General features: G+C 35.4%; 1 protein-coding gene across 29 annotated transcripts in view; it reads right to left on the bottom strand.

Moving 5' to 3' along the window:
- Positions 1 to 26,855, bottom strand: part of PACRG (parkin coregulated) — a 254,095-nt gene that overhangs the window by 117,944 nt on the left and 109,296 nt on the right. For all 29 annotated transcript variants that reach the window (XM_040060509.2, XM_040060510.2, XM_058419882.1 and 26 more), the window contains exon 5: positions 19,654 to 19,803. In XM_040060509.2, the coding sequence (XP_039916443.1) occupies positions 19,654 to 19,803 (150 nt within the window). The remainder of the gene's footprint in view (positions 1 to 19,653; positions 19,804 to 26,855) is intronic.

Genomic DNA, 26,855 nt, shown 5'->3' with positions numbered 1-26,855 from the left:
ACATAATTCTCTGTTCACACCAATAAAAAAAATATAACTGCTTACTTTGTTCAACAGTTATATCTCAAGATATATTTAAGTTCTGAAAATAAATTATCATCAAAACATCTACTGAGATTTTTATTTTACAGTTTGGCATCATAAAAATGATAAATATTTGTTCTTTATATTTATTTGAAAGAATTAGCCCTTCTAACATGAAAGTCAGTCAAATTTCATTTCTAAGAAGAAATGAAGTGAGAGGGCTTACTTGAAAAACAGAAAGTGTGTAAGCATCACTTTAGTGTAACTCAATGTTATGGCCACACAGTGAGTGGTCAGACAAGGATAAAATCTACAAATATATGAGAATTCTTGATACAGGTACATCCCAAATTTTCATACTGGATTAGTTCAGAAAGAACAGCATGAAAAAAGCATTTTGGGGGCCTATCAGGTTGTTTCCTTAATGAAACAGGCCTATATCAATACACCAAATTTGCAGCTTTATCTGGACTCCCTAGGTATGGGATATTTCTAGCTTATGCTGAGAGAATTTCATTATAGCAGATCAAAATACAGGGAAAACAACTGTAGTGGAAAAGGTAAAATAAATCAAATAGAAAAGAAGTTTCAGGATAGCAACAATACAATTTTTGATCAAAGCACATGAAGGCTTATTTAGAAGTTTAGACTTGCAATGGGGCTGAAATGTCATATGGCTTTTGCTGAAAACTTTGTGCAAAGTAATTTCAATTGGTCAAAGCACCAGGAATATGGTTTGCCCCCACCAATGTAATTCCAAGCAATTCATGCATTAATGGCACACTCCATTTTGAGTAAGCTGAGCCTGATGGATAAACTGCTGGCCCACAGATGTCCATTATATCCATTCAGTACCCGATCCTCACTGAAAGTAGGATCCAATCCTCCCCCTATCAAGTCCACCAGCGTGGTTGCACCTGCAATCCTTTCCTAACTAACTTCTGTTAGAATGAAGCAGGTTAACCGAAAGATTAAAATTCTAAATTGTTTGATAGAGTTGGAGAAAGGAATAATAATACATGCAAGTATATCAACTTTTAAGCAGTTTGGCAAAGGCCCCTCATTTGTCTTCTCTAGAACCATCTTGATCTGACTTGGCTGCAGCCATAAAATAAGTTTACCTCTACTGTACTTTCCCCATTTATAAATTGCACATATAAACTTTTGTACACACACAGAGAAGAAAAATCCTTTGCAGTTAAGTTCCACCATCAGCTTCCATCCATGTTGCTATTTTGTATATAAATTAGTGCACCTACGAAAATGTTTATGAAGGAAATCTTTAAAATGTTTTTTCTTCAAATTACTATGAACTGCACTAAAATGCAATTTATTTTCACTCAACTACATATAGGACAGTCTTAAATGGAGACTTAAACTGACAGTCTTAAGTGAATAGTCTCAAATTGATAGTCTTAAGCGGTCTATTAATTTAAAAATAGCCTCTTTCTTAAATGGAGATAAGATTTCAACCCTAAAACATTGCAATTGGACCACCAACTCAGATCTGCATAATTAAAAACTTCCATGAAGAACATGGCTATAAATATCCTGTTGCCTGCCTCATTTAAATCTTTCCTTTGCATTCTAATCAGATCCAATTCCCAATTTGAAAAATAAACACATTAAAGAAAATTAGTTTAAGCATCATTACAGTGTACATACATGAGTGTCGACATTTTTTTAAATGGACACTTGCTATACAGCATTTAAGTACTAACTGTAATTTCTCTGTGTGGCTAATTTGACCACACATATTGCAAACTGTTTTCATCTTCCTTTATTGTCCTCTAATGAGCTCATCAAGAGTATATAATTAGTGCAGTAAACTGCATAACGTGGGCTCTGCCCTGAAGCAGCCAAGTGGAGTTCTCGACTAGCCCACTTTCCCACCGGAACTTAGTACTGTTAATGGCCCATGATCAGTAGGAAGTATATCGAGGGATATGCTCTGTTTTAAACAGCTTGTGATCTCTGGCTCGAAGCAACAGTTCTGGGGCTATCACCATCTGTACTGACACACAAATGAAAGTTGTTCTATCTCTTTTTAATGAAGCTACCGAGGTCAATTAATAATGGCTTCAGATGCCAGAAAACCGTGTAGGAATGAGAGACTGGATCTAGAGCAATTTTTCTTTGTGTATAAAAGTTTTAATATTCTCCACAGTAGGTAATTCTAGAATTCTCTGCTAAAATCTGAACTTAGAGGTAGATATGAATTTACAAAGATAGAACTTACTAAAATAAGAAAGCACTGGAGACACTTAAGGGCATAAACACAGATACAAATATGGTGTAACAGACAGGTAGATTTCAGTCTAGGTAGCTTTGGAGGACTCAGTACTTGAGAAGTATCATTCTTCCCTTCCAGCATAAAGCGTATCATAACAAAGCACTTTGAAAAATGGGCGCCTTGAAGACTTTAGAATCTGTTAGTTAAGATTCACAGCATTTCCTACACTGTTGTCAAAAATATGATAAAGAGATTCGATTCTGATGTTATCTATGTTATCATATAGAAAGTCATTCTAATTTTTGTGATCTGTACCTTGCAGGAGATGGCTACAATAACACAAGGAATTACCAAGACATTTGGTCTTTTTGCAGTGTTTTTGTCACTCTGTTTTTGACACTACAAGCCCCCCAAAATATGTGGAAAGCCAGCACCCCGGAAACAGCACTGCACTACTATCTTTTCTACTTCACAACTGGAAAAAACATGCCCTCTTCAAAGGAGATAGGGCATAGACTCTGAATAAGCAAGCTCTTCTAAAAGCAAGAAATTTCTTCCAGAAGAGTAGGGTTTCACCTGTGCATACATAGGCTTGTGAGTGTGTGTATATTTGTATATGTGTAAGTATACATACATAGACATATGCATATGTGCAATTAATGTCCACAAAATCAGTTTTGGCTATTTTCCTAGCATCAACCAATCCCAGTTTTAGACAGTGCTTAATCACTGGGCACAGGAATAACTGATGGGCATGTAAGGCAAGGAGCAATAAAAGCTAATAAAGAATGCACTGAAAAATAAGACAAACATGTAAACTCAGTTATTGTGAAAACTGACATCACCATTCCCCTCCAATCACTTCTTATTTATCAGAGCCTGCATAGCAAAACAGCACACTCAGGAGTTTCTCTGTTAATTAGTTTATCAGAGCTCTAATCTTCTTCTGCAATTAATCATGTAAATCTTATCACCAGTTTAATTTTAATCCCTGCTGTTCATCTTCTACAGAATAAAGTACAGATATGTATTGTGGTAGAAACAGTTTTCCACTTCAGTGAACACTTAAAATCTAAAATAAAAGCTAAAAAAAATCTGTACACAAACTAAAATTCTTTATGGAAGGCTAAAGTACCATTATAATTCATCTTCCAGTGCTGCTGCAGCAGATTAGGAGATTTCACACCACAGTTAAAAGTGCTGAAGAAAGGAAAATTAACAGTAGCATAAGAATAAAGAAATAGAAATAATCTTTTCAGGGTTTGCTTACACATATTTAGATTTTTCTGTAAATAAATAAATATATATATATGTGTATATATATACATAACAGCACATACATTCTAAAGATTATTAAATTTTCATTTTTGCTCAACATCAATAACTTTTTATTTATTTTGATTTTCTATGAAGGCATTTGCAAATAAAATGGCCAATATATAAAGCAAAATCAACAAGTACTAAGGATGTATAAATAAAAAAACTAGGTTTATTGCACAACAGTGGGGAATTGTTTGTCACATTCTTTCCTGGATGACATTGCAAGCAGCACTAGATTTTAAACAGTGACTCAAACAGTCATGAATTAAAAAGAAGAAAAAAATACCTCAGACTTAATGTATTATTCTACTCTGTAACAAAGCTGCTATTTAAACTGAACCAAAGAGGCCCTTCAAATAATTTTTTTCAGTAAGTAAAATTCCATGAAGTTTACAAAACAGCGGTGATTATAGAAACAGCAGAAAAAGTAAAAATTCTTTGATTTTTAATGAAGGTGTTCCTGTTTTTAATATATTCTCATATCTAAAGCAGGAAATCTGAAGTTTTTAATGTTTTCCTTATAGAAGAAAGGAGAAAAACTCTGAGATATACCTGCAAGTCCTCAGGAGTGAAAGAACATAAATACTGACAAAAACAAACTGGAAGTATAGAAAACACTAAAGTTAAACTAAATTTATACCCATCCAGATCAATATGTTTCTAGCTGCACTTCTAGACATAGGTTAGATCTACATTAGATCTAAAAAAGAAAAAATGAAATGTCATCCTTCATTGCAATTCATCTCCATTGTTTTCTTTAGGGTGGAGTAATTATTTAGAAAAGAAGTTTAAAAAAATCTGAAAAGATACGGACATAAATCAGGCTCTTACTTTTAAAATAGAAGATTCTATTATTGAAATTATTTTTTTATTTCCTGCCCAGAAACACAAAGGTCATTCCTTGTCTAACTTAGTAAGTAGCTCCTTCAAAAATATTTTCCCTACACTAATGCTGTCATTTATGTTATTTTTTGAACTAAAATAAATTCCATACTGAGTAAGGTCTTGAAATAAAATTAAAGCCTCTCCAAAGACATTCGACAATAATTTTTATGTGTATCAATATATATCACTATAGATTGTCTCATAATTTATAAGTCTTAATATTTAGAATTTGTACACTTCATACAAGTTCTGTTAAAGACTCTTGATTTTCACAATGTCATTTCACCACATATGCACTCATCAAGGTGCTAAGCTTTGCACCTCAGTCCCCAGCTGTTGATGGATTTTTAAGAGCGCTCCCACATTCTGTTTGTATTTAAGACTACTCCAAACCACAACGGGAAATCACAAATTTGTGATAGAGGTAAATTTCAAAGGAAAAGCAGTGAAGTTATCCAGTGGTAAATTCTATACAAATTTTGGAGACCAGAAAATTACCCAGATACAGAGCAGAAATTGCTGAAGGGCTCGCCTGCCATTTTTTGTGAATTCATAAAATTTTACTTTTTTTTCATATTGAACACACATGCAGTCCTATTTTGGAAGATAAACAATCATAGTTCAACAGCACAGTGAAAACAGAGCAGCAGCTCAATGGGATTTCTGTCTAGAAAGTTTTAGTAGAAAAGGTGCAGTTTGTTCCTGCCCTGGCCAGAGATAGATGTTACACAAAACCCAGAGTAAAAGGAACTAAAACATGTATGCTCACAACTACTACCAATGTAAAGATAATTTAATGTAAAAGGAAACATAATACATAATTAATATATGCCTATCTAATATAATTAGCATTCAGATAAATGACTGTCATTGCATCTGACAATGTGGGTTTCCTCACTTAAACACTTCTGCTTTTGGTTAGCACCAGATTCTGATCTCACTAATATTTTGAACAGGCCTTCACTTTATGAAATCCCCTGGCAATTTCTTTCACTGGGATCAATAACTATAAAAAGTGTTGCTTCAGTGTGAACGAGGATATGTGAAGTGGACCCCTTGTCTCCATATGGTTCCTTTACATAAACAGCATAAATAAACATACTAACAAACGCAACAAGAGGGACCTTTCTCTTCTAATGCTGACATAGAATTGCACTGGACAAAACATGGTAAATATTAATTATAGAAGAGCAAATGTGTGCAGAATCCTGCCCCTGAATAACACTTCGTATGTCTGATGGCACACATCAAAGCAGAACAAATATATTTCTTCTGCAGTTATGAGTAGTACTTCTGTTAGATCAAAAGAACAAAAACAAAAACAAAAACAAACAAAAAAAGGAAAAGCACAGTGTTAAAGGTTTTTAAAAATTAAATATTACAAAAAAGGATTGATATTTTTTTATTGCAGTATCCAGATTCTCAACTGAAATAGTTATTTTTACTCATAAAAATACTCCCTCAAATGTTTTAACATGCAACTTTTCTATCATATTTGCTGCCTGAATTTCTGTATCTAATTAATGCAAACCCATAAACAGAACAAATCAATGAAGAATCTGCATATATTCCAGCCATTTAACAAACATTTTTTAATTCCCATAGAGTATGCAGACAGTTTAAAGGTAGGATGATATTTGAGGACCACTGTTTGTTTAACAACTCAGATTGACAAGGTGTCTTGATTTCTTTTACCAATGTATTGTACGGTGGGATTTGCAAATCAAGAGCAAAACAACATGAACACAAACCCTGGAGAATCCCTGAGAGCCAGGCAAATCTATCAATATAAAAGTGGCAGAAATAAGAAAGTAACTTTCTGTGCTAATTTCTGCTTACATTTCCACTCTATCCTATCACACCTAGTATATTTGGTGTTGGCAGAGGGTGGCTGCAGAATTGTTTCATCTTTAGGGAAGGAACAAAGAAAGGGTGCATTATGTTGGATAGTAAATTCACAGAAAAAGTACTGAATTATTCACACAGTAATACATTAATAGTTGGAAGGCATGAAGCCATCACAGCTTCACTTCCTAATCATTAAACAAAATTAAAACTGTCCTGAAAGTGACTGAAGTAACTTTTTAATTACTTAAGAAATAAACTTTTGGAATGTGCTTATCTTCTTGTGGCCAACTGGCAAAAGCATCCTGCACAGCACTTGGCACAGTCTTTTGGGCCAGAGGTGACATCTATCTGACCCTCAGAAAATTATTCTTTTGGTTTCAGTTCTCTCTTCAGTTCAAAGTGTGTGACACAAAGAGTTGGGTCTGGTGCAGCTCAGCAGAATGGCATTTACACAGCACAGCATCAAAAGTGGGAGTGGAACAAGGACAGGGTTGATGGTACCAAGCATTCTGTAATGGTATTCAAAAACTGCAGGGGAAGAAAGTACCACCAAAGTTTTGTCCACACTATCTGCTGGAGGAATCATCCTGTGCATGCTTCATAGATAAAAAATTTGTCTCAGTTGGGTCACTCAGCACAGGCCAAATCCATGCCAGGCATAGCGCTAACAGTTAAGTAACACTGATGATCAGGGAACCAGTGCTTGAACTCGGTATTTCTTGTTTTTCTTGCAGTAAGAATATAGCCTCATTGTCTCTGCTCCAGCCCGAATCTAAATGCTGCAGTGAGAAAATCAAATGGTCACTACTTGTTTTCAGTACAGAAACTAAGCACAAAAAAACCAGGCTGGGAGTACTGCATAATATCACTCAGAGTAAGAATAATATATGTTAAATTCTGTACGATATAGTAAGAAGATGTACTTTAAACTTTCGAGGATCAAAAATTAAATTTCCTTTTCTGTGAAGAAGAGACTGAAGAACGGGGCTTTATGAAGGCAATGCAGAAAACATTCATGTCTAACTAGGTCTAGCAAGTTTCTCTCAATTACCAGTATTTCAAATTTGAAAAGCAGAATCCTACAAAATACAGTTCCAGACTCTCTGAATTATTATTTAAGTTCACTTTTATTTACCAAATCAGGACAAAATACAAAACAAATGGCAACTTGTATTTTGTATGTGTCTTGGATTAAGAATATTATAATGTAAAGGTTTTTTTCATTTTATTATTTTCCAAAAATTAAAGCCTTTGGAAATATAAAAGCAAAAAGCTTGGAATACTCTTCTTGCATGCCCATATACTCTACTATTTATATTGAAGTCTACAATACATCTATACTATATATATCCCATTCAAGCAATGTAATATTTTGAAATCTAATTAAGAAGGAGTAGGTTTTTTCCAAGGCCACACACAAAATCCTTGATTTCCGTTTGGCCTTCATAAAAACGTCTGTGGTCCTATTTTGAGTTACATGGGATTTTTCTGGGATTACATACAAGAAATAATGACACTTCACTACCTACCAGTTTCAGCCAGAGAGCAAGAATACTTTCTGTAAGTTTGATAAAAATATGTAGGAGAGGCCCTCTGTTTAGTTTCCAAGAATACAGGAAATAATCCTTGCATCTCCTCAACAGAACTTTGAATTGCTAAACTCATAAGAATAATTTAACAGAATCCTCACTATAGATCTGCCTTCATAAAAAAATTAAATTTGCGCACACACACACACACACACACACACGCTTCTCGTATTTTCTGGTTCCATCCTCACACATGCATTATTTCAGAGGGAGAGTTCATGATTTTTCCTTTCTCACAGAAATACATGTATGCCAACCACTCCTGATCATTTCAGTTTGCTGGATCTCTTCCCGGTAGGGGCCCATGACACAGTAGTTTCCCTATGACAAGTATTTGTTTACATCAAAGAAACAACAGAAAAAGTATTCCAAGGCAACAAAATCATTCACTTTCATGTCTGATTTCATCAAACTGTGTTGCTAGTAGGTGGTTAAATAAGGTATGTGTGAGCTCATTTAACAGAAAGAAAATTACAAACATTTTTGGATCTTTCAAGAAGAGATTCTGGGGCCTAACAAGCATGTCTCTGGTGCCACAGGGAAACTGCCTTCTCATAATGCCTGTGCTAACTATTTGTGCTGCTGCTCAAATAGCTTACCACATAATGTTTTTATTACAGAGACTGCAATTGCAACTCAAATTATCCATATGCCTTACATTTATTTTTCTAAGTTGTAATCATGAACATCTCTGAGGATTTTCTTGTTATGACCACTCCACTGTTTAGCTTTGATTTGCAATTGGCATTTTTGTGATAGATTAATCTACTGGGATAGTATGCTTCTCTCTGAAATCTAACCTATGGACAGTGTACCCACCAAAGCGAATTTTGCCCCTAAAAAGGATAACCTTTCCAGGCTCTCCCTGCAATCACTGGAGACAGGTTGCTCCAAAGATGAAACTTTCACGTATCCAGCCTGTCTGAATACATTTTACCTCTTTCCACTGCTAGTCAGGAATACAATATACAATCTATTGTTTAAAGTACAAATCATCATTTAACATCACACTCTTATATTTATCAGTAAAACTTTTTCTTAGTGTATGGTTCTCATCAAATGAAAATACAGCCACCTAAAGAGATTCAGGTATCTTGACGTAGGTCTCGGTTCCTTTAATTTCTCTCATGTGCACTCAGTCGAGCCACCATGGCTGAAAAGTATACTCACTTTGTTAATCAAATCACAACACACCGACGGACAACTTCAGAGACAATGGCGAGGAAGAGATGAAAATTTCTTAGTATTAAACTGATAACAAGAAGGAAAACCATCTCAAGAAAAAAAAAAAATCCTCAGAAGAAACATACATCACAGAAATATCTCTTTGCTACAGTAATTTCAGGAACCTCTTCTACAATGAAAAGGTTAGGTAATTTTCTTTCTCAGTTTCAAAACAGATTTATACTGTTTTCTTGCATAACACTTCCCTCAGTGAGGTTAGATTTATTAAACACATAATTTACTGGATAGACATAAGAAGAAACTTTCTTTTCTCTGTAATGCTCCCTCCTATTTGCTCTGGTTGAGCAGGAGTTAATTCATAAAGGCAATTCTTTAGTTAATACTTAAAATTTATTTAACTTCTTTTGGTGGCATTTGCTGAAGGACTCTTCTTTCTTACACAAAGACACTGACAATATTTGTAAACCAGCAAAATTGAAAGAATTTTTCATTCTCAAAATTGGATTAAAAAATTAAAAGTAAAGTCTTCAAAAGTAAGGCTACCATAAAATATGAGATTAGGAAATGAATGAAAAATATGGGGAGATGCTAGGAGGAAAAAAGAGCACTGACAGACACAAAGGTGAGGTCTGCAGGAGAACATTCTTTGAAGAAAAATTTCCATTTTATGCATCCAGTTTCATTCCTTAGTTATTTGGTAAAATTTGTAACATGCTACTAGCTACAGAAATATTCAGAATTTTTATGTCTAATTAGAGTTTCTGCTTTCTTATAGTATATCAAAGAACGAAATAATCAACATGGTTTTTTATACCTTATACTTTAACATACTCGTAAAAGAAGTATAAGGAATAATGTACAGTACAAAACTATACTTAAATTTAATTTCAAATCACAATCCCTAGTTCAGTTCAATGTCACATCATTGCTATGTAGCTGAACTATTGTAGAGCTTCAGAAACCTAGTCAGGGACCATGGGTTATTAACTCACTGTTAAAAAAAACCCATACAAATACATCAGAAATGCATCTGCTTCTGTCTTTGAGAAATTAACATTAATTAAAAAACAGGAAACAACATGTCAATGCACAGGGATTGTTGGGAGTGAAAAAGAATGTATACAATTGCTGTTGACATTACAGAAAATCACTTCAGAATATCAATTTCTTAACCAATACCCATCATTATGGAATGGTGAGACAAGAAGTACAGTACCATTTAATAACCTCTGCTCTGTATATTGGCCAAAGTCCTTTCCCATTTCATTCATCCCTAAATGGGTTTCTGATCACTGACCTGGAGAATCAAAGGCAGAAAGTAGGCACAAGTAACCCTATCACTGTCATGTGTCAACTGAGCTCGAGGGTAGCTCGACAACTGCTAAACCTGAAATATTATTAGCATCCTTAATTATATATTGATTTGATTTCTTCTCATGTACTGTGACACATTCTTTTTCTTAGAAACTGTATAATAATACCCAGAACAAAGTGAGAAGAGAGTTGAATGATAGCTTTGGCATTTCTTACATTTGCTGAATGTTGGATTACATATTCAAAGCAAACATAACAGGGAACCTAACATGATATACAAGTGGAAAGTCTTAACATAAAATCAGGTGTTCTGGGGATTGTTTTTGGATTTTGTTTGGATTGGTTTCGTTTGATTGGTTGATTGGCTTTGACTTTTTTTCCCCCCAAAAATATAATTCCTAGCTGAAATTTCTAAGTTTTGAATTAGATTACATTAGTAAGCAAATGCTCTGATCATAAATGTCTAATCTACTTCACTTAATTCTCAAATAAGAAAAGTCAAAAGGTTATCTCTCAGCTAGTATAGTCCTGTCAAAGACACAAAGGCTTCCATCAGCTAATTGCATCAGTACTGGGACAGCCAAATGATGTTATAACAAGAATATATATTTTTGCTGGAGTGTCTAAAGACAAAGATGATGGATGTGCAATACAAAAAATAAATCAATAGTCCAAAGCTATGGGCCTTGCAAAATCAATTTTGTTGCCTAGAGTGTTCTTCCAAAACTACAAAAAAAGCAACGTCTTGAAATTAGATGAAATGATAGAATAATAACTGAAAGACCTGAAGCACTTTAATCACCTGAGTATTTTGGTGGTTTAATCACACTGCAATATTTATGTTCCCACTGGTATCATTCCATTATATGGGACTTTAATCTGTTTTCCTTGAGGGTAAGAGAGAAATACCAAAAGAAAATGGTTATCCATACAAGGTGTTCCCTCTCTCCCAAGTTTCTCTCTCCCCACTACCTATTGGTTTTAGGGTTTATTTTTATTAATATTAGAACAGAAAGTCAGGTGCAGAGCACATTTCTTCAAATTTGGCAACCTCCCACTGACTTTCACACAAATATTTTTTCTCAGAATACAAATACTAACTGAGCACACAAATAAAAACTTCTGCAATAAATCAATTTAAAATTATGATGTGAACCCAGATTTCAGATGTATATTTAAAATTAAAATAAATGCCACCTTAATAAATGCAACAAGCTGAAGTCACATGTCTCCTCAAACTTAAGGAAAATTTGTATGCAAACATATATAAAAAGATAATTACACTGACAACAAATATTTTCTCAGAATTATTTTGTGTGTACACTGAATGTAGTTCTACATAGTCAGGAGTGCAAGTTCAACTGCAGAAATCACTTCTCAATCCCAACAACCAACTGCAAACCAACTGTGTGAAAAACATAGAAATTAATTAACGAGAAGAAAGGAATAACTCCTACCTGGAGGGGCAGTAGTCAAATTTTAAACAATTTACATTATAAGGGGCAGATCCAAAGAAAGCCTTATTCTAAAGAATAAATGTAGGTGTCTCAACTCTCTGGAAACTGAATCAAGAGCCTGAGAAGAGTGACAAAGAAGTCCATTGGGAGCTGCTTACCTCAAATCAATTGAAAATGAGAAATTCAGGCACATATATGAACTCTGTTCATCTAAAACCTAAATGCCATTGCAGAATGGCAGGTGAAGTTCTGATCTACCCAGGACAGCTAGGGAACTGTGAACCTATGGATATGTAATTCCACCAAATTGGGACATGTGTTAAACTAGCTGATTCCGTGGATAGTATTTTCTAGATGAATCTGTGCCAGCCTGCCCCATCTCTTATGGTGTGGTTCTCTTAGGTTCAGCAAAGAGTTCAGAACTCCTACCCAAAAAAGAAATTATACAGGAAGCAAGGCAAACAAGTAGTTGAGAACTGTTGGTTCTAGTTCCAGCTTGCATAATTGTACACACATTTTATTTTTTAAAAAATAGTTTAGAACTATAGAACTGTTTAGGTTGGAAAAGACCTCTAAGATCATTAAGCCAAACCATGCACTTAACCCCGTCAAATTCACCACTAAATTATATCCCAAAATGTCACATCTACAAGTCATTTAAAAATCTTCAGGGTTGGTGACCCCACCACTGACCATCTGTTCCAATGTTTGACAACCCTGTCCATGAAGAAACTTCTGCTAATACACAATCTAAACCTTCCTTGACACAACCTGAGGCCATTTCCTCCTGTCCTGTTTCTTGTTACTTGGAAGAACTGATCAGCCCCCATCACGCTACAGCCTCCTTTCAGGCAGTTGTAGAGAGAAAAGGCGATCCTCTCCAAGTCTTTTTTTTTCTCCAGGCTAAACACCCCCGGCTCCCTCAGCTGCAAAAACACTTGTGCTACAGACTCTTCCCCAGTTCATCTGCCCTTCTCTGGACACGCTCCAGCACCACAACATCCCTCTTACAATGAGAGCCCCAAAACTCGACCACAGGATTGGAAATGTGGCCTCACCAATGCTGAGTACAGAGGGATGATCACTGCCCTGGTCCTGCTGGCCACACTACTGATGATACAGGCCAGGATGCCATTGGCCTTCTTGGCCACCCCAATGCCCAACAAGACAGAAAAAAGCTGTAAACAAAATAAATTAAAATAACTATGCATGTTGTGTTTTGTTGCTAGTACTACAGCCATGCACTAGATTTGTTCAAAGCATACTTCCGCTATGGACTTCTCAGGTAACTTAAACACTCCTTTGTCTCATTTGGAGGCCAGATACACACCTGCTGATATTAAGACAGGTATTAGCATCCAGTATAAATAGACATACAGATGCTACTATAATTCTACACAAGTCCAGTCCTGAATATCCAAATCTTCTTCAAACACTGTATTTCTAAAGGTAATTAATTCCCAAAGGAACACAAACTGAACAAATGTATTAAAGCAAAGCATGATATAAATTCTTACCTCTATGAAAATTATGTTTCACTGACATATATACCCACACTCCTGATACTTTGTGAAAACCCTGATTAATTACCAAAAAAAATGCTGATTGAGGCCTACAAGACCTTTCAGGTTATATCCATTTTACAGAAGTTTCTAGTGAAGCACAGGAAGAATTTAATTTTTCCACATTTACTTGTCCACGAATTTTCTGTGAATTCAGGAATCCTAACTCACATACACATATTGTCACATATTGTCATTCAATAGAAAACTCATTTTCTTGAGTCATAATACCCCAAAATTTAAAAACTGAAAAGGGAAAAAGAAAATATTAGATGTAATGTATCATCCTCTGACATGGGAAGCTTTTAATTTTTCTTTTATAAAAAATTCAAGATGCTGAATTAATTAGACTATTAACACATTAAAAGTAAGTGCTAAGTGTGAATAGCTTCAATTTAATCACAGCTGAATCAGTTCTATTTTGCACAGACTTGTGCTGCATTTTAAGCTAAGAAATTAGATAGTAATTAGAAATTACCCAGTAATTATGATCTAAATGTGATGAGTCTCTCAATGTGTTAGAAAGTACCTGACAGAGTATTGATTACTCATTAGACGTTTACTATATAATCAGCTTAAAATTACATGGTTTGTATAGAACACACTAAAGCAACAAATGCTCCAATACAGGTGGATCTTGGTAACTCCCAATTTCTGTGCTTCAGAGTTCCAGCGAATTTTTTGTAGCTCCATATGCAAGACTGGTCATTGAAATAAAATGAGATTGATCGGTGGAAAAAAAGGTGAGACAACAGATGATAATGGTTGAGGATCACTTTCCTGCTTACTCAATTACAATATAAAGCACTATTTTGTGATACTTTTACTTTCAAGACGAGATTCTAAACAAAAAAAAACTTGAGACATTTTTGAAAAATATCATTAAAAAACCATCAGCGGATGTCATAGACGAGAAATGTTTTGATGTTTTTAAAAACACTGAAGAGTATTTGTTAAATAAATATCCTTTAGAACTGTAATTCCAGAAAGCCTGTTGAAATAATATCATTAATCATAGTTGGGAATGACAAAAATATACTTTGCTTCTCACCAGTATGGTAATAACATTTTTTGGAGTGCAATCAATCTGTCTTCATGTGCTTAAAAAGGTGATTTACCGGCAGATGCCATATTGGGAAAACCACAATATTTTTCATTAAATGTTGATGAATCAGAACATTCTTAGTCCTTTTGTACTGAAGGTATATATTAAAAAAAACCAAAACAAAACAACAAATCAGAAAATGTATGAAAACTATTTTTTCACTTAGATCTGTATTGTCATGGTAGTATTACTCATTTGAAGTGTGTATCCTTAAAGCCACATCAGAATCTTTGTTTTCAAATTTCAGAAATTATAACTGATGGAATTCAAAGAAAAAATATTGCAAAATATGCATAGGAATAGGAAGAAGAAGTGTCAAAATGAAGCATAAGAACAATGTGAAAACTGGATGTAGAATACAGTTTATGTTACTAGTATTCTAGCATGGTTTATTTAATCAATAATCTTATGATGTTAAATGGTTTTTATGCAAATTCCAACCATGAATCAACTAATTCTCTGGGAATCTCAATTTTTAATTTAAAAGGGAAAAAAAAAAAGAAAAGCTAAAGCTAGTAGCACTGGAACTCTGAGAGAAGTCATCTGGGAATAGTCTGAAATCTCAGAGTTTATAGGAGAAATTAAGAGAACCTCAAATACATTAATTTGCAAACACTGATATTCAAGACATATGGGGGTGTTTTTGTTTGTGGGTTTTTCTTAATCTGAAACATGATTTCTGAACACAGAGTTGACAAAATGCTGACTGACTTTTGAAAGGACATTTGTATTTCCCAGAGGAAGAAGCAAACAGTTGAAGTGTTCTGGGCAAGACATTTTTTAGAGCATATTCAATCACATTAAAGGATAATTGCTGCTTCTTACTAGTAACTATGAACCATTTGGAGGAGCATCACTGCCTCTGGAATACACAGGCAGTTCTGAAAATACTCAAACTCCAGCACTGGGAGAACTTGTACATTTAGGCACAGTCTTTTGCTTTTGCCATTTAACGCTTAGGTCCTGCTTCTTCCTTTAAAGTCTATGCAATATAATTGCATTTTGTAAAATCGACTTCTCTAAAGTATGTGAAGTACCTTTCAGACAAGAGAATGTTTTTTCCCAAGTATTCAGGTGCTGTAAAGCATGCAGTATAATTCTGCTTTGTGGCTTCACTCTTGGTTGAATGCTTCAACACAACTACATCAGGTATTCTCAGTCATATCTCTAAAATTTTAATTTCAAGGACTGGCTACATAGGTAGAGACTGTCCAAAATTTATGTTAGCTTTAAGTTACTGATGCTGTAAAGGCAATTTTATTGCAGCCAAAAGAAACTTCAATTGGTCCTACTCCCACTGTTTACCTCACAGTGACTGTAACAAGTCACAGATGAAATTACCATGCTGGAGAGGTACCTTCCACAGTGCAGTGGCACCCCACACCTCCCTCTTTGAGGACTGTAAATCCTAATAATATTTTTGTTTCATCTAACTTTATTTTATTTGCAAAATTGTTCTTGCTCTGTATAATATAAATTGAAAACATGAAAATAGCTGTTAAGCTAAATATACTAAATTTTCATTTACCAATCAGGTAAATCAAACAGGAGAATTTTGCTGTTCCTAAAAGTCTAATCCTTTTAATGAATAGGTTTCTGTTTCAGATATCATTCTGGCATAAATGCACCCTAATATTCCAGGCTCTGAAGACTTTTTTTTTTCCCCTCTTTTTTCCTCTTTTAATTTTTTCTCATCTTTCTTAAAACAACAAACATATTGTATTTGTATTTACTCCAGATAATTCACAGATTTATAAAAGACATCTTAAAAAATAAGATACACAAAAAGATATGGGTTTTTTGACGCCAAAGAATACTTCCATTTGAGTCTATACAGAATTTTCTTTCCCTCTTCACAAGATCAAAAGGCGTTTTATGAGAGTACATTTACCTTATACATTTATACTACAGTGGCGTTACAGAGTATATAAGAAGACTTAGTAAGCACTATCATGACATTTTTATTTTCTTATCTTATATAGTAGCACATTTTTATAATATTCCCTATGTTGGGAAGCTTGCTTGGAGACTGTTAGTCTCCTCACGGTCTCCAGAAAATAGACAAACTGCTGCTGTATCACAGCACTATTCCTTTTCCTCAGTCACTGGAATACACTCATGTTCCCTTCTCTTGCTCTCCTGCCAGCCTCATGGCTCTGGCTACATTTCAGCAGAAAGCTTTAACCCCGTTTCAGAGCACACTGGCCAGATGGTGAGGGTGCTCTCAAGACATGAATGATGCTCTCAAGAACATCACCAGCAGAACTTTACTCTTCTATGTCTTAATGGTCTGCAACAGGGCTCTCGGGAATCCAAGGGAAAAAGAAACATCTACTGAAAGTCAGGGCCCAAGTTCCAGAGAGGGCACAAATTCAGACACACCAAATATGCTTTGTGCACAAAAAAGCCCCTTGCTCACTAACAAGACTCTTCAGAAGTTAATGGAACCCTCTCCTCTGGCTTTCATGCAGACTGTCTCAGAGGGCCTGGATCTTCCCCTTGGTATTTATAACTTAGATTGTATTGATTTATTTTAAACCAGCATCTTGTGACTCAGATGGGTGAACATGTTTTATATGCTTTCAATGATTAAAACTCCTAATTTATTTTTCATAAATGCTCTCCTTTTTTATAATTTACAAAAAATTACCAATGGCAATGACACGTGTTTTATTAAACAGGCAACACTCTTTTCAATGAAGTTTCTGAGCCTCTACCTAACCTGTGTATCTAAGGAATTTTGGGTAGTGAGTTCCAGAGCTTCACATCACACACGCTGCATGAAGAGTCATTTTGGTTTGTACTAAATTGGTCACCAGGTAAATTGAACTTAAGGTAAGTTGACCTTAACTTTTTAATAATACTTTTTTTCCTTCTTCATTTTTATATTCTCTTGACTATAAACTTGTTTACTGAGAGTGGTATTCACTGATGCTGAATTTGGGAAAGAGTTCCTTTCATCAGATAGATACTGATCTAGTGAGGTGTCAATGACTAAAACATGGCTTCTTCCAGTTAACTTAATTCTGGACAAATTTCCACAGAGTCTGACTTCATAGACCACAAATCATACAAGTCCAAGAATATGTGCCACAGTTCTTACTTTCACAAGCTATACAGAAAAGAAGAAAGAAGTACACTTCACTTACCCCAGCTTTCACCTGTATCAATAAACAGTGAAGAAAATAGCCCAGATCAGTCTCTGCAATTTCCTTATAACTAGGAGCAAAGACCTGCACCTCAGCTGCCTATTAGTGTATGTGAGATAGAAAGAAGAGGAAAAGATCCTGTATTTTCTGCCAACCACCAGTGAAAGAGGAATGAAACATAATCCTTTTGTGGAATAGGAGACATAGGTATTCCATGTCATCCACATACAAGTACTGACTAAGTTGAACAGTTTCACATGATAGGCCTTGCAAATAGCATCTATTTCTTTCCTGGTAATACTAAAGTCTCAAAATTTTTATTTCTAAAAAAGTAATGACAATAAAATCAGTTGATTTTCGACTATTGCTTTTCATTTATGTTTGAGGCTTTAGTTGTAAAATGTCAAATACTATGATTTAGTGTAGTTTTATACAGGTGCAAATTAACAGAGCACAGATCTCGTGAAAATGTTGAAAATATGTTTTATTTTGCTCACAACACAATCAAAACTGAAGATATATTTAGATTATGTTTAATGCCTTGCCAAGCTATATACCTGGCTACACGAGTATTCCCTATTATTCATCTGAAATCACTGCAGAAAAGCCCAGTCAAGAGAATGTATGGGCTACTTCAGCCTGAAATTTGGAAAAAAGCATGTGTGGTATATTCATTAATCAATTAGAGTCTTTTACAGTCTTGCTTTGTGCCAGATCCTGTAATTAGATCCGTTAGGGGGAAATCTTCCAGTTCATAAGAAGTCCTACTGAAATTGCTTAAGTTCAGACAACAGATTTCATTCACAACCTTTCATCCCACAGCTTCTAGAAAGTCACAACTGTCATCAGAAATAACTTGCATTTGTGAAATTCCATGTTACTGAATTTTTCTCTCTAAGTAAAACAAAGCCCGAGGCTTACATGTATTTAAACAGATCTAAAATGTAAATTTCATTTGTGCCTTCAAGTCAGTCTCTACCCAGGCATTTTTCAATCTGATTTGAATCTTATACTTACTAAAGAGCAAGAATAAGGTATTATATTCTGCAGTAATGCAAACAGAAAGTATAATACAAAGGAGTCTTGCATAGAACTATTAAAATGCCATGAATTTAATGAAAACTCTCTTTTGAAAGCTTGTGAGGAATTAATTTCTTTTCCTCTATACGGTCACAAGTCAGTAATAGAAACTTTAAAATCAGTAACTTTGTAGATAATCGAAAATAAGTACAGATAGATTTACCACCAAAAATATTTTAAAAGTTAATTTGGCAAAAGCAATATACATCTTATCGATTTCAGCTCATGACTGTGGTGTAAATGTATTCACAGTATATAGAACTCATGGTGCAAGTTATTAAACTGGCGAGATCTGCACTACAAAGAAAACACATATTTAACTGTAGATATAAATTAGTTCTACATTTCTCTATAATAAAACCTGCTAAGTGTGCAGCAATAACTTCAAACTTCACTGTTTTGCTTGATATTATCTAACTTGAAATTCTTCTACAACATGGAGTTCTCTCGACTCTCAAATTAATTGGTTTGATCTCTATTTTTATTTTTAATCTTTCCTAAACCTTCTGGTAGCAGCAAATCGCTTGTGGAGAGCACAGAACTGAATAAAACAGCTGGACTAAACTAATGTATTGGAGGGAGGAAAAAACCTTTGCAATTTATTAATGTATTCAAAAGACTGCTACAAACTTTACAATTTAATTATTGGCAGATTATAGAACTGCTTCACTGCTTCTGTACTGTGTTAAATAAACTGTACGTGCAAGGAGTAATAAATGAAATTGTTAATTTCAGTGCATCCTTAGGGAATAGTAAGAGGGGGAGTTTACATTATTTAGAGCTCCAAATGGATTCGAGTTTATATACAGTAATAAATCTTAACTACATTGTTAATTAACCCTGCCTCAAGCCCCTTTTTGCCTTAGGAGTTGAAAGCCACAGTGTCTGTTAGGATAACTCACCATCCATGTGCTTAAAGATGCTTAGGACTGGGAGAATTTGCCGATAATAGGGCACCAAGGCCTCCCCCACCATTTCAGCTGACACCACCAGGTGCTGGATGACTTTCAGTGTGGTGCAGAGGACCTGTCGGTTACGAAGGTTCAGTGCATCTGTGATGCAAAAAGAACAACAGACAGAAAGCAGAATTAATTTCTAAAATGTAGAGGGAGGGGGAGGAGTCCTCTAATGGACAAATTTAATTAAACTATACTCTGTTGGGAATTGTAAGTGGGCCTTTATTAGCCCAGCTTAGAAAGATCCCAAAGATGGATTGCAGTACTGATGTTATAAAACGCTGCCTTGTCTGATTGTTATTTGTTCCCACAATTTGTGCTGACTCTTCAGTAACCCAAAGAATGCAGCTCATTATTCCCTCACACTGCCTGTATAATACTGGCGTGGTCCAAACAAATGAAAAATAAATGTTCAGTAAGTACCACTTGGGGCCAATGGAACTATACAACTGCAAGACAACCTGCAAAGGTTGACAACAGATGCATTCTAGTGCAACAATTGGTATTTGTATGTCTGTACTCATTTATTTCATGATCATTTTATTCATTCAACTGACAATTCCTGCTATTCTGAGAATCACTACAATGAAGCAAATGTTTATAGAAAAAAAATGCCACAAATAAACCTTGTAGGCTTTTTTCAAAAGAAAAAAACATTCTAGGGGGAAAAAAAAAGGTTTTGTCTAGCCTACTTAGATATTTCTCTTAGCATTCAGTGTCATGCTTCTAATCTTATGACACTAAGACATTTCATTAAAACCTCTTGTTTTTTCTCTTTTAATTTTACTAAAAGCAAGTACTTTGCATTCTCTCTTGTAATTATAAATGAGGCATGCTTGAAATATGTATTTTTTTTTCCTTGCAAAATACATCTATTTATAAAAGCATTTCTAAAATTATGCAGCTCGTTAAATTTGTCAACAGTTGTCAAATTTGATATGAGCTTATATATTGGTTTAAGACTCCAGTGTTCTGCCCAGTTACATAGATTTCTATGTCATTGCACTGGGACAGAACTGAAAAAGATAAGCCCATATTCATTACTGTGTTTTATAAACACAGAAATATATAAATATGTTATTTGAGACACCATAACAAAGTATAAGCATTTAGAAAAAAAATTGTAGCAAAGAACACAACAAAACTTGAAGAGGAGTTGTTAGTAACTTCTTCAAGAACTGCCTCTTCAAATGGAAGTATTAGCATCAAAGACATCTCTACTCATTGCAGAGGTGTTGGAACTGGATGATCTTTAAAGGCCCCTTGCAACCCAAACTGTTCTATGATTCTACAATTCTATGATTCAGTATTTCCTGTGCTGAGTTTTACCAGGGCACAGGAATACCATTTCATAGGGAACGAAATAGCATTTTGACAAAGGAGCAACATCAGCTTTTCTATCTCTTTAAGGACATGCATTGTACCCCACCTGCTTCTGCTGCTTATCACATGCCTGCTGAGTGTTAAAAATCAGAGCTAGATATCCAAACCAAGATTGGTTGCATGAATGGACAGAGACAATTCTCAAAAATTAACCAGTAAATAATCTCCCTTCATGCCTTTTGGCATGGTTGTGAACAACATACTGAACCTACTGTTCAGTGACTGTTACTGTTACTATTACTGAAAACAGAAAGCCCAAGGTATAAAGGTACTATTGCACCTCATCCAAGTTAAAGGAGTACTGCTAAATGAAAATACTGACTAAATTCCATAATTCTTATTTTCTACAATAGTCCCTACTGTAGTCACCAGGCTGCACTTAATTCCATATTGTCTCTGAGCATAATAATGTGTGGAGAGGAAGCCCAACAATGCAGCATGCATTAAGTTCTGGCAAAGAGGCTGGCTATTTCAAATTATGTTTTTGAGGATAGATGTTCTAAGGCTGCTTTAGTGAAGAGAGACACCCAGATAAAATTTTAACAATTGGGTCCAAGTCTCAGGTAGGAAAATACTCTGTTACAGAGAAACATGCATTATTCATTTTCATGAAAGAGTAGTTGGAAGAGCAAGTTTTGGGGTTCCAACGCATAGATTTATTCCCTACTAACTTGTCATACACATAAATAATAGCTAACTGAACTAATAGGGAAATTGTCACTAACCCTGGTAATTTTCAGTACAATAGTTATGTCATGCATATAATGCATTTTTATATGCAATTTTATGAATTATTACAAATTATTAAAATTAATTATTCATACACACACAATTAATGAAGGGATATAAAAATTAATCATTGACAGAAATCACTACTTCTTAATTTTTAACAAAATGTATCCACTCCCAGGAATAGTACTTCTGGACTGTAGAAGCTGTCCCAGGCTATGAGAAACCTTATTTCTAAGCATGTCATGTCACATAAAGTATGGCATGTAAGTGGAAATGGCTGTCCAAACACTCCTAGGAAGAACTTTTGGATGGATCCCATATGATGCCATAGACTTGTCTCTATCCAAGTGGAGCAGCAGGTACCTGCCCACTTCTCTTCGGATTACGGTGGCTTCATTCTGCTTCCCATCCCTATCTCCAGCTCAGAGGTACTCAGGGTATTCTGAGAATAACTGGTCTAACAACTCAAGATGGAAGCAAAGAATGCATTAAGTACTTCAGCCTTTCCTCCATTCTTTGTAATTATACTTCCCCCTACAACCAGTAAAAGATTGGAGATAGATTCTCTTTTGCCCTCCGTATGCTTCTGATATAGAAATGTTTTTTATTATATTTTATGGCAGTAGCCAGATTAGGTTTTACTTGGGCTTTGGGACTTTTAATTTGCTCCCTGCATAGCCTTATGACACCTTCCTGAGTTGCCTGCACTTTCTTCCAAAGGTCATAAACTCTTTTTTATCCCCTGAATTCCAGACAACTGTCTCTGTTCAGTCATGCCCATCTGCTGGCTCATCTTTCAGCACATGGAGACAGTTTACTCCTGAACCTTTAACATGTTCTCCTTGAAGAACATCCAGCCTTCCTGGAGCCCACCGCCCTTCAGGACTGCCACCCAAGGATCTGAACAGGCCAAAATCTGCCCCCTCGAAGTACAAAGCATCAGTTCTGAGGACCTGTCTCCTTATTTCTCTGATAATTGAAAAGTCTATCATTACATGAACACTGCCCAAGATGGCCTTCAGCCTTCATTCTCTACCTCCACCAAAAGATAAGACTTAAGGGCTTCTCTAGTACTGACCCTTGAAGAGTGGCATGCTGCACCCAGGCTTACCTCTAGTGAGTCCTGCTTGATCTCTTTTTGCCCTTCAAATCTAATCTAAACCTCATTCAATGAACCATGCTAACTCCTGTGCAAAGATCCTTTTCCCCTTCTGACATAGGTACCAGTAGGTCTCATGTAATTTAAACCGATTCATGATCCAAAACCTCCAAATCCAGCCAGTGACACCAGCCTCAGAAGAGCCAGATACCGATCTGCTGGCTCTTCCAATTTCTTTACTCAACATTCTATTCAACTGGAAGGGTAGAGGAGAGAAGTACTTCCACTCCTGATCCCTGAACCAGCAGTCCCAGAGCCTTTAAGTCTTGGTTATCCTCAGACGTTCTGTTTGGACTTTATCACCGTGTGCCTAAAAAGTAAATAATGGATAATAATCTGAGGGCCATCTTGGGGGAGGAAGCTTTCTCTTCACATCTTTAATGCCTGTGGACCCAGGGAGGCATCAGACTTTCCCAAGAAGTGGGTCTAGTCTGCATATTGAGCCTTCTGTTAGCTGCTGATGGGACCCTCCTATTAAAATGACCACTTGATTAATTTTTAATGGAAGCAGTTTTGATGCAGAGCACTGGTTAACTTAATCTTTGTGACACCTTCATGCTAGATGAACTATTATGCTTGCTGCTGTTTGGTACCACTTGTAGAGTCCTGTACCTACTGCATTAGGGCACCTGGGAAGCTGGGGCAGTCCCAGAGGAGATGCACTTGTACCAGCAAAGGAACTTGTCACCATTGCCCCCTATCCCTTGAGTCATTCTGTTTTCTGAGGTGGAGAAAGGACAGGGAACCTGTGTGTCTGCCTGTGTCACCTCAGAGAAGACAGGGTACAATATCAGTAGTCTCCCTCTCACTCTCCTCAGTATACCTCAGCTGACCTACCTCCTACTGGAGCTCTGTCACTAAGCTAAGGAGTTTCTCTGCCTGGGTGCACCTCCCACAGCTCTGCTGCCTGGTACTGGTATAAGAGTAGGGCACACACTGCAGCCTGCAGAGGTATGGCTACAGATGGATGTGGTAGAATCAGACTGAGAATTGCAGCCTCAGTCCCTTCAAACTGCAGAAATCGACACTGTGTGTTAGGAAAATACTTGAGAATATCAGGTCATTATGACTACAGAACTGTTGTTAGTCTTCCTAAATATTTGGACTGTGTCATGCATAGCAGTCAACCAGCTCCTGGCTTGATCCTATTAGGCACTTCATAAAAATTCAATTAGAGGCAATTCCTGCCCCAAAGATACACCACTTTCAAATATCTGTTTATCTTTTTAAAAATCTGCTAATTATTTTCTGTGTACTACCATCACTACAGACCATTCTCCCACATGAATAAAAGGAAGAAAATATTAATACAATATATGAAAAAAGTGCATTCCAATACATTGGAAAATATAAGTGGTATCCAGGGGTTAACAGAAATTGAAGAAAGTAACTAGTCTCCTTACACAGGAATAAAGCAGACCATTTAGGAATCTTGGTACACTACAGCTACATAGCCCAAATGAAGGAAAGATGCACAATATCCAAAGTATTCCAGTTTAGGAAACATTCTAGGCTGTTGCCTCTTGACCAAGAAGTCTGCTGTAAGACATGGATCTTCAAAATAACAGCAAAGTCTGCAACTAGTTTGCTTCCCTTTAACTGCTTCCTGAAGGGTTATGAGAGGACCTTCCTCTCTCATTGGTACATATTTCTCTTTGGTCATTTAGACTACTGTAACATTCTCTTCAGCAGTAAAAAACTCCAATAAATTGACTCTGTTGCTTGGTAGTTTTGACGTTTTCTACTTTAATGGTATAAACTGGAAGATTTTGCTTCTGATTTAGGATACGCTAAATACTCCAGCTTAAATAATTGCTCAATTTAAGTATATAATGAATTATTTTTCATTCAAACATATGTTATTTTGTACTGCTTTAGCTTTTCCAAACATTTTTATGAAGTTCATCAAAACTTTCTCAAATAAAAAAATTTTACAATTATAACAGCTTAATATCTGATTTAAAAGCTCAGTATCTGAGTTTTTTTCTGTTTTTACCATTCAAAGCCAAAGTAAGAGATAATTATGAAATTTGAAACACCATAGTGCTGTTTATTAAAGCTTGTTAGCAATGAGACCTTATACCAATTCATTGACTTCAGTGAATGTTAATTCACTGTATTTTTACTTTCAGATACATTTTATTGGCAATTAATGTAAATTCTTTTGTTAATTTCCATTAAGAGCAGAAACTTTCCTTAAGATATATGCTACTTGTTTGCCTATCCATTTAGCTAAATGTTTACATATAAAGAAATAAAAAATAATTATTTTAAAACAGTCTTTTTCTTGAGTAACACTTCTAACATCTCAAAGAAAAGATCTAGAAGTTATATAAGTTGACATTTTTTATTTTTATGTGGCAGTTTGGAAAATCGTATCTTAGTCCCAGATGTTGTCTATAACAGAAGTCACAGCTCTCATCCCATAGATGAGATTGGTAGATTCTATAAGCCAGGAAACATGGCAGCATTTCTCACAGTACAGAATGGATCTTTTTCATGACACAATGTAGTTCCACAGAAGAGATCCAATCAGAATATTCTCTCCCAGCACACTGAAATCCAGAGCTTTACAGAATCAAATCAGTCTCCCTAGACTTCTGTCTCTTCTCCAAATACTAACTTTAGATTTTGGTCGTTATGTTAAAAGTAACATTGATAATTTAATTATCTTCAAATTCTTTTTCAAATACACCTGTGAATCTATGCTTAGAAGTACACCAACAACTTCCATTTTTTTTTTTTTTTTTAGGTCTCACAACCAAACATTAAAACCAACTTATTTTGCATTCATATTTCTCACTCGGTTGGCAAACGAGGCAACAGTTTAGAAAATTCTTTGCCTGAAGCAAAACCAGATACATAGAGCAGGTATTCTGTGAGGTAACAAGCACTCAGTATAAAAACGCTTGACTGTTGTGATCTACTTAATCTTGTTGATCAAGGGCTTATTTTAAATTCACAGAGTCAGGTTTAAAGAAGTCCTAACATGAAGTGTTCTCAAAATGCAATTGATTAAAGTGATACATACTTCTCTTACAAAAATTTGTCCAAAAATATTCAAAATGTATAATGCTTAACTACCTGTACTTATATAATAGTATTATGCTAAACTTACAGAACAGTAATGAAGGCTGCTACAAAACACAGCATTTCAATCAAGAGTGAATAGAAACCAGAATTAGAACTTTGTGTTCTGTACTTTTTAAAAGTCCAGTAAGAGCCTGATCCAAATAACAATACAGAGGTACAAAAATTTCTTTCTATACAACTGAAAGAGTGATGTGTTACAGTGAAATGATAGGAAGGAGAAATAGGGGGTAAGGCATGAAAACCTAATGCCAGTTTTGTCATCAAAGACCTTTTTTTTTGTAAAGCCAAAGTCTAAGGCACAAAAAGGCTAAGATCCATAAGTGAAGCATTGATGCTTGCAAGAAACATTGTCTAGCAGAATATGGAAGAGAAAGTCAGTGGCTTTTTTCAGCTTTAGTCGTGCTTCTAATTGTAGCATTTTACTAGATCAGTTCCTATAAAGCTTGAATTCTATTAACATTTGTGGACCCAGTTTAATTATATAGTATAAAGAATACTTAGAAGATGAGTCCCAAAAACCTGTTCATTGACTATGCCAGTCTATACCTTCTATCCATTCCCAGATGTACACTCCTTCCTCTGTGCTAAGATACTGAAACTGAACTAAGCACCCACCCTCCTGATGAAAACAGGTCTGTTATCAATGAAATGTGATGCCATTTACAAAAAAGTTCTGCGGTATCAAAGTCATACCGGCATCTGTACTGCAAAGCTTAATATAGCATTCTAAATGTGCTCTAGATCCTCGAAGAAGAAGAATGTGGACAAGAACAACCTGATA

The sequence above is a fragment of the Hirundo rustica genome, chromosome 3 (assembly GCF_015227805.2).
Source record: "Hirundo rustica isolate bHirRus1 chromosome 3, bHirRus1.pri.v3, whole genome shotgun sequence".
Lineage (NCBI taxonomy): Eukaryota > Metazoa > Chordata > Aves > Passeriformes > Hirundinidae > Hirundo > Hirundo rustica.
Note: the sequence above shows the minus strand (reverse complement) of the source record. Positions and strands in the feature narration are given on the sequence as shown.